The sequence below is a fragment of the Pteropus alecto genome, unplaced genomic scaffold (assembly GCF_000325575.1).
Source record: "Pteropus alecto unplaced genomic scaffold, ASM32557v1 scaffold134, whole genome shotgun sequence".
Classification (NCBI taxonomy): Eukaryota; Metazoa; Chordata; class Mammalia; order Chiroptera; family Pteropodidae; genus Pteropus; species Pteropus alecto.
This window is the reverse complement of record NW_006436283.1, coordinates 4,151,572-4,160,905: the sequence shown is the minus strand read 5'-3', so window position 1 is coordinate 4,160,905 and position 9,334 is coordinate 4,151,572. Positions and strand designations below refer to the sequence as shown.

General features: G+C 55.0%; 1 protein-coding gene across 1 annotated transcript in view; it reads right to left on the bottom strand.

The window, feature by feature from the left end:
• The window catches only part of QRICH2 (glutamine rich 2), a 27,959-nt gene that overhangs the window by 14,417 nt on the left and 4,208 nt on the right, over positions 1–9,334 (bottom strand). Inside the window, exons 5-6 of the mRNA XM_025047115.1 lie at positions 2,655–4,349; positions 449–704 (exon numbers count right to left, since the gene is read on the bottom strand). Coding sequence (XP_024902883.1) covers positions 449–704; positions 2,655–4,349 — 1,951 coding nt within the window. The remainder of the gene's footprint in view (positions 1–448; positions 705–2,654; positions 4,350–9,334) is intronic.

The window sequence follows — 9,334 nt, the reverse complement described above, 5'->3', positions numbered from 1 at the left end:
TGAACTGCCCCAGGATGCACCAAACCACGCGGAGCCATTCCAGGCTGCAACAAACCAGGCTGAACTGCACCAGGTTGCATCAAACCACGCTGATCTACTCCAGGCTGCACTAAACCAGGCTGAAGTGCACCAGGTTGCAGGAAACCACGCTGATCCACTCTAGGTTGGACTAAACCACCCAGACCCATATCAGGCTGCACCAAACCACGCTGATGCACGCCAGGCTGCACCAAACCGGGCTGAACTGCTCCAGCCTGGACCAAACCACGCTGATAGACTCCAGGCTGCACCAACCCAGGCTGAACGGCACCAGGTTGCACCAAAGCACGCTGATCCACTCCAGCCTGCACTAAACCAGGCTGAAGTGCACCAGGTTGCAGGAAACCACGCTGATCCCCTCCAGGCTGCCCCAAACCAGGCTGAACTAAACCAGGTAGCACCAAACCACGCTGATGCACGCCAGGCTGCACCAAACCAGGCTGAACTGCTCCAGCCTGGACCAAACCACGCTGATAGACTCCAGGCTGCACCAAACCAGGCTGAACGGCACCAGGTTGCACCAAACCACGCTGATCCACTCCAGCCTGCACTAAACCAGGCTGAAGTGCACCAGGTTGCAGGAAACCACGCTGATCCCCTCCAGGCTGCCCCAAACCAGGCTGAACTAAACCAGGTAGCACCAAACCACGCTGATGCACGCCAGGCTGCACCAAACCGGGCTGAACTGCTCCAGCCTGGACCAAACCACGCTGATAGACTCCAGGCTGCACCAACCCAGGCTGAACGGCACCAGGTTGCACCAAAGCACGCTGATCCACTCCAGCCTGCACTAAACCAGGCTGAAGTGCACCAGGTTGCAGGAAACCACGCTGATCCCCTCCAGGCTGCCCCAAACCAGGCTGAACTAAACCAGGTAGCACCAAACCACGCTGATGCACGCCAGGCTGCACCAAACCGGGCTGAACTGCTCCAGCCTGGACCAAACCACGCTGATAGACTCCAGGCTGCACCAACCCAGGCTGAACGGCACCAGGTTGCACCAAAGCACGCTGATCCACTCCAGCCTGCACTAAACCAGGCTGAAGTGCACCAGGTTGCAGGAAACCACGCTGATCCCCTCCAGGCTGCCCCAAACCAGGCTGAACTAAACCAGGTAGCACCAAACCACGCTGATGCACGCCAGGCTGCACCAAACCGGGCTGAACTGCTCCAGCCTGGACCAAACCACGCTGATAGACTCCAGGCTGCACCAACCCAGGCTGAACGGCACCAGGTTGCACCAAAGCACGCTGATCCACTCCAGCCTGCACTAAACCAGGCTGAAGTGCACCAGGTTGCAGGAAACCACGCTGATCCCCTCCAGGCTGCCCCAAACCAGGCTGAACTAAACCAGGTAGCACCAAACCACGCTGATGCACGCCAGGCTGCACCAAACCGGGCTGAACTGCTCCAGCCTGGACCAAACCACGCTGATAGACTCCAGGCTGCACCAACCCAGGCTGAACGGCACCAGGTTGCACCAAAGCACGCTGATCCACTCCAGCCTGCACTAAACCAGGCTGAAGTGCACCAGGTTGCAGGAAACCACGCTGATCCCCTCCAGGCTGCCCCAAACCAGGCTGAACTAAACCAGGTAGCACCAAACCACGCTGATGCACGCCAGGCTGCACCAAACCGGGCTGAACTGCTCCAGCCTGGACCAAACCACGCTGATAGACTCCAGGCTGCACCAACCCAGGCTGAACGGCACCAGGTTGCACCAAAGCACGCTGATCCACTCCAGCCTGCACTAAACCAGGCTGAAGTGCACCAGGTTGCAGGAAACCACGCTGATCCCCTCCAGGCTGCCCCAAACCAGGCTGAACTAAACCAGGTAGCACCAAACCACGCTGATGCACGCCAGGCTGCACCAAACCGGGCTGAACTGCTCCAGCCTGGACCAAACCACGCTGATAGACTCCAGGCTGCACCAACCCAGGCTGAACGGCACCAGGTTGCACCAAAGCACGCTGATCCACTCCAGCCTGCACTAAACCAGGCTGAAGTGCACCAGGTTGCAGGAAACCACGCTGATCCCCTCCAGGCTGCCCCAAACCAGGCTGAACTAAACCAGGTAGCACCAAACCACGCTGATGCACGCCAGGCTGCACCAAACCGGGCTGAACTGCTCCAGCCTGGACCAAACCACGCTGATAGACTCCAGGCTGCACCAACCCAGGCTGAACGGCACCAGGTTGCACCAAAGCACGCTGATCCACTCCAGCCTGCACTAAACCAGGCTGAAGTGCACCAGGTTGCAGGAAACCACGCTGATCCCCTCCAGGCTGCCCCAAACCAGGCTGAACTAAACCAGGTAGCACCAAACCACGCTGATGCACGCCAGGCTGCACCAAACCGGGCTGAACTGCTCCAGCCTGGACCAAACCACGCTGATAGACTCCAGGCTGCACCAACCCAGGCTGAACGGCACCAGGTTGCACCAAAGCACGCTGATCCACTCCAGCCTGCACTAAACCAGGCTGAAGTGCACCAGGTTGCAGGAAACCACGCTGATCCCCTCCAGGCTGCCCCAAACCAGGCTGAACTAAACCAGGTAGCACCAAACCACGCTGATGCACGCCAGGCTGCACCAAACCGGGCTGAACTGCTCCAGCCTGGACCAAACCACGCTGATAGACTCCAGGCTGCACCAAACCGGGCTGAACTGCTCCAGCCTGGACCAAACCACGCTGATCCACTCCAGGCTGCACCAAACCAGGCTGAACTGCACCAGGTTGTACCAAACCTCGCTGATCCACTCCAGGCTGCACCAAACCAGGCTGTACTGCACCAGGTTGTACCAAACCTCGCTGATCCACTCCAGGTTGCACCAAACCAGGCTGTACTGCACCAGGTTGCACCAAACCACGCTGATCCACTCCAGGCTGCACCAAACCAGGCTGGCCTGCACCAGGTTGTACCAAACCATGCTGATCCACTCCAGGCTGCACCAAACCAGGCTGGCCTGCACCAAGTTGGACTAAACCACGCTGATCCATTCCAGGCTGCACCAAACCGGGCTGGCCTGTCCCCAGTTGGACTAAACCAGGCTGACCTATGCCAGGTTGGACTAAACCAGGCTGATCCACTCCAGGCTGACCCGCACCAGGCCTTGTTAAACCACGCTGATCTACTGCAGGTTGCACCAAACCAGGCTGACCTGCTCCAGGTTGCACAAAACCAGGGTGACCTGTGCCAGGCTGGACAAGGGAAGGTTGGTCTGTACCAGGCTGAGGCATATCAAGCTGACCTGTGCCTGGATGGGCCACATCACGCTGCTCTGTGCCCAGTTGTACTAAGCCAGATGTTTCCAAGCTGGGCTGTATAAAAGCTTGCTGGTCTGTAGCAACCTGCATCAAATCAGGTGATACCGAAACTTGCTGATAGGTAAGAGGTGGAACCAATCCATGTTGACTCATGCCAGGCAGTACCAATCCCTGTTGATCCATGCCAAATGTTGCATGTCCATACTGATCTATGCCAACGGGTGCCAATCCATGCTGATCCATGCCGAGTGGTCCCACACCTCTCTCATCCATGCCAGGCCACTCCATACCACGTTGGTCTATGCCAGGAAATCTTACCCCATGTTGATACGTGCTAAGTGGAACCATACCAGGCTGATCCGTTCTAGGTATTTCTAATCCTTGCCAATCTGTGCCAGGTACTAATGCTGGCACCAGACCATGCTGACCCGTGTCAGGTACTACCAATCCTTGCTCATCCATTCCTGGTGGCAACATACTAAGCTGACTTGTGCTGAGGGGGACTAAGCCACGTGGGTAAGTGCTAGGATGTGGCAATGGAAATTGATCCACGTCAGGTGACCCTAATCTATACTGATCTGGCCTTGTATAGAGTAGACCCGGGCCACTGTACACTCCACCATATGAATCTGGGGACACATGAGGATGTCCATCTCTGGCCGAGGGTAAGTCCTGTTGAACGGGGCCGGGGTGTGCATCTTGTTCATCTCTTTTTGGATATGCTAAGCCGTGTTGCTCTCTAGGCCTGTGAAGATCAGAATCCCTTCTGAATTGGGACATGGGGAAGTGATGGGTTCTTGCCAGGCCAGCTTCATCACGGACCCTCGGGTGCTGTTCTCGACCAGGAAACCCGGTAGCAGGGGTAACTCTGCTTCGTTCAGAGGGGTACCCTGATCCACCGGTTCCTGACGGGGTCTGACGTGGGCCCAAACCACCAGCAGAATCCGGAGCCTCGTCGATACCCAGGTGCTTGATGGAGGTCCCGCTCGACGTTATGGAAGTCTGCCTTTTGCGTTTAGGAAGTGCCACTGTGGACTCTGATCCCTGGTTGAAGGGGAAGAGAGAAATCAGTGACTACAAGTGAAAAATACTCACTGTGAGGCTGAGAGGGGAGGAAACCTGCGGCGGCCGAGCGGGAAGGGCCCTCGGGGAAGAATCCTCTCTGGTCCCCAAAGCCGAGCCGGACACAAAGACAGACTGTAACGTTCTCGAAGGGCAGGTCTCCAGATTTTTGAGAATGTTCTCATTTGCAAATGGCGCAATATATAACTTCCCTCATCAATTACAGAGGGAGCACGGCAAAATACCGGTGATGCACACTCGCTCTCGCCGAGTCTACAGATAAAGAACCTGAGGAATTTATTAAGTTTAAAATGTAAAGTCTGCCCCATCACTGGCCCCTTGCTGATGGTAGGAGTGTACACTGCGGGGCAGCCAAAGCATGTATTTAAAATATAAATGCACGAAGCCTCAGACCCAGAAATCCCATAGACAGGCACTTTCCCTATGGACTCTCACAAAAAAGATGCTGAGAGAGACGTACAAACACAGTCTATAGTGTCGTTTATAAAAATGGATTACCGATAAGGGACTGACATATTTATGGCACGCCCATACAGGAGAATACTAAAAATCTGTTTGAAATACATGATGGACTATTTCTATTTCCAGCCCAAGTGGGGTAACAGGGGCGGGATTTACCGTGTCTGTAACGACCACACACCAAAACCAAAACCCAGCGACGAGACACTGGATATCGGCTAATGAAGCTCAGCAGGCGCTGGAAGATGGAGAGGCAGACTCTGCGAACCCCGGTGTTGCCTCGGTTTCTGGCTTCAATAGAGTTTGTAGGCTATCGTGTGGGGAGGGGGACCGAAGAGGGGCCCCGCAGGCTCCCCGAGTGGAGGGGCCAAAGCTCAGCATCGGGGAGACGGAGGCAATGTGGGCGCACAGGCTGGAGCAGAAGAAGCGCAGAGGGTCCCCCTCGGGCGTCAGCACCGAAGCGACCAGCACGCACACGCGAGGAAACTGCCTGAGGTTGGGAGCAGTGCCTGGTTCCACCGGCCAGTTTGGGAAAAAAACTCATAATTCGGGGGGCTGAGTCCTCAGAAGGGTACTGCCTCAGGAGTGGGAAATAATCAGCTCCACGCTGAACACCGCTAGGGACCCACTAAGAAAATAACTCAAAAAATATCCGGTAAGAGAAACAGCAGAGGAATTAAAATTATTTAGCCCAAAAGAAGACGATGCCAGAGGAATGAAGGACCAGAAAAGACTTGAGACGTGTGGAAAACACGGCAAAGTGGAAGATGTAAACCCCACTTTATCAGTAACTAAGCGCTCCGATCCGAAGGCGAAGGTTGGCAGGCGGGTTTAAGAACATGGCCCGGGGGGTCCACAGCTGCCACCTGGAGGTGCGTGAGGCTCCATCCATGGGCCAGGTGGCCGTGGCCAGGGAAGGCACAGGGGCAAGTGCCAGCGTGCAGGGCGGTGCTGGCCCAGGACATTTGCTCCACGACGAGGAAGACGGGGAGACGCCCGCAGCCAAGCCCTGCGCCTTTGGCTGTGTCGCCCGCCACCCGGGCTGTTGTTCTCGGACAAAGTCACGAACAGAACAACTCCGAGCGCCTTGGGGAAGCCGGAGAAGCCAGACACGACGACGCATCGCGGGCTGCCGTACATGCGGAGAAGAGGCCAGCGTTCCAGAAGAGGTGGCTTCGCGTCGAGAAGCCTGCGCGACGAGAAGAGCTGATCTGCGGTCTCCTCGGAGGAGGAGCTGCCAAACCGGGTAATCGCAGACGTGGCCGTGACACTAGGTAGGTTTTCCTAGGAAGGGAAGAGGTGCCCGCCATAGCACAACGACGCTGTACGCTGCCGGAAAAAGGGACCGCAACTGAAGGGAAAACATCACGCGACTTCTTTTTTTGAAACTGGCCCTGTTCTTCCCGCAGAAGAGAAGGGCGCTTAAATTAAATGGCAGAACGGCATACTAGCTCGCATGGCTCGCTTGCCGAACAGGCTCTTCCAACAGCTAAACTCAAAGAAGTCGTGGCAGAATCTGATGTTATCCTCACGGAAGGATGTGAGATGAGGGTGTCTCGGCTAGCTCCCACAACACACGCGGTCTCCCTGCGTGCATTTTTATTTTTTTTTAGATTAAAAGAAAAAAATCTCAAAGCTAAAATTTGAAGACTAACTCCCTACTTTTCCAAAGTGAATTTTGTAGTTTATGTTATCACAAAGTTGGGGGGTTTGGGTCAGTTGCCTACTGATGTTTGAGTTGTTTTGTCTTTTTTTTTTTTTTGAGATATAATTAATCAAACAGCTGTCACAGAGTTTTTGAAGAGTCTTTATACACTGGGAAAGTTTGCAGAAGTTTAGAATGAAGTTTTACGAAATAGCGAAATAATGTTCACAACTTTAAGTATCACCCTCGCTGGAGAGGCCAAACGGCCCGCCCAGAACCCCCGCTCTGGGACCACTCCTGGCGATGCCCCCAAACCATTCAACGAGGACCCCGGTTAAGTGTCCTGTCTCTATTCGCCGCTGTGGCATAAGAACTGACAAACACAGCCACAGAAAAAACAACGCGAGTTTACCATCGCGGTTTCTGCGGGTCACGCCTCGGCAGGGCTCTGTCTGCATCAGGGCCCCGCAGCCCGCAGCCCGGGCCACACTGGGGCCCCTTCCGGGCCCCTTCGGGGTGCTGCCAGAACTCGGTTCCTCACAGTGGCAGGACCAAGGCCCCGTCTTCTGCTGGCTGTTGGCCCAGGCTCACGCTCAGCTCCGAGAGGCCACTCTCAGTCCTGGCTACCTGGTCCTCTCCATGTAGAGGCCAGCAGGAGACCCTTCACCTTCTTCAGGAGGGCTCACCCCATTAGGTCAGGGCCACTCAGAACGAGCTCCCCTTTGAATAACTCAAAATCGATTTATTGGCGACCTAATCATAGGCAACACATCCCATCACGTCCGCACGCTCCGTCCACACCGATGCAACCTGTGAACACCAGGGGGCGGAGTCTCGGCAGCCACCTGAGAGCAAGGCCCATCACCTGCGCCCCAGAAGGCCCCCGGGCCTTAAAGCCACCCACTGCGAACAAACCAGCGGAGAAAAGGGAAGACCTCCGAAGCGACACCCCACACGACCGCTCCAGAAGCAACTTCTGTGGACTCCGTGTCCAAGCTGTTGCCCGATGTGCAGAAACAATATCATAAAACAGCAGGAACAAAAATTCAGCTAAACGTGCAAGACCAGCCAATCATTCTCGAACTGCCTCAGCGGGGAAAAGATGATTGTGTCAGAAAGCTTCCTGTGGCTGCTGTTACAAGTTCCCACAAATTTAGTGGCTTACAAGGACGCACGTTTGTCATCTTACAGTTCGGGAGGTCACAATTCCAAAACCAGCTGCACTGGGCTGAAGCCACGGTGATGTCGAGACCGGTCCCTTCCGGAGGCTCTGAGAAGGGGAGGATCCACTTCTTCGTCTCTTTCAGCTTCTACTGGTGGTTGGCATTGCTTGGCTCGTGGCCATTTGCTCCAATCTCTGCTCCTGTGGTCACATCATGTTCTCTTCTGTGGCAGACGCTCCCTCTGCCTCCTCGTCACAGGGCCCACCCAGATCACCCGGGATAATCTCCGTAACTCATCACATCCACAGAGTCCTTTCTGCCACATAGGTTAACGCTCTCAGGTTCTGGGGATTAAGACATGGGTGTCTTTGGGGGCCATTCCTCAGCTACCCCAGTGACTAAAACCAGCTATGGTTTTACAGAACAACTCTTTGAAACCCGAGAAAAATAGACGTAACAGCTACAGAGATCAGAGTGGGGGCAGAACAGGGTCCTAGAGAAGTTGGCAGTTTGCATGCGTCATTTCTGGGGTGACAGGCATCAGAAACGATGCGTGCCAATGGCGCCCTCCTAACGTAAACCGTGCCTTAGACCCACCTTCTATATGTCTAAGTAACAGACAGGCCTCCTGCCTGTTGGGAAAACCTGGAGAACACGCCTCTGCTGCTTCGTCCCTTCGAGCCCGCACATCTAAGCCAAGAATTTTGAGTCAGAGACGCCAGTCACGCTGTGTTAAGGCAACTGAACTCCCTACGCCTTCCAAGGTCATCGGCACCGCAGGACTTTCCAAGCAAAGCGTGCCTCGCGCCCTCTCTCTCACTTCGGCAAGCCCAAGGCGAGATCGTTTTAAGAGGCACCGTTATTTCGTGCTCCTGAACCAAAGGGAAAAGGCTGCCAGTTAATTACAAAATGCTGTCGACCCCGAGACATCTTGACTTCAGAGATGTCGCTATGTGGGGGGGAATGAGAATCTTGGAATCCACGGGATTATGTAGAGTCAAAATGCATTTCTTCCAAGCCCCGGAAGTGCCCGGAGACCGGATGAGCCCAGAGCTCCCTCGGGAACTGGCCGTCAGTCCTCGTGGCCTTCACCGAGCTGCCCTGCACACGACCTGCTACCTCTGTGACCTCAGGACATTGCCAAATTCTTATTTCTGTTTCCCTGGGGGACGTGCCATGACATCGGGACTTACACACGTAGCTCAGTTAGTTGAAGTCAGGTTCAGTCTTGCGAAGCTCCACTTCCTAAACCGCTCCGCCACCCCCCGAGGGGGCCCGAAGCAGAAAACATCCAAACGGTGATCGTGACCTAAACGGGTGATCACCTGCCTCTCTGTCCCTCCATGGAGGCCTCCAAATAAGAGTTGTAATTTTCGCTTTCTGCTATGTTTAGCCTGCAGGTCACTGTTTTCAAAGAGAAAATGTCCTTTACCCTGGACATGCTATGTCTGCAAGAGAACATCTGTGGCTCAAGGTCTGTGGACCCAGCCGAACGGTCACTGAAAAGTTCTTCCGCTGTGAAACGCCTGTCACAGGATCCACCTGGCACTCACAGTTCATTACCTTGCGTTTTCCTTCCTTAAGCAAGTTTTGACTGGAGAGCTGGGAGTGGTCTTTCTGGCTATGGTAAGCCTTCTATTTTTTCTCACCATTAGAAGTACAAGGAGGGGGAGGGGAGG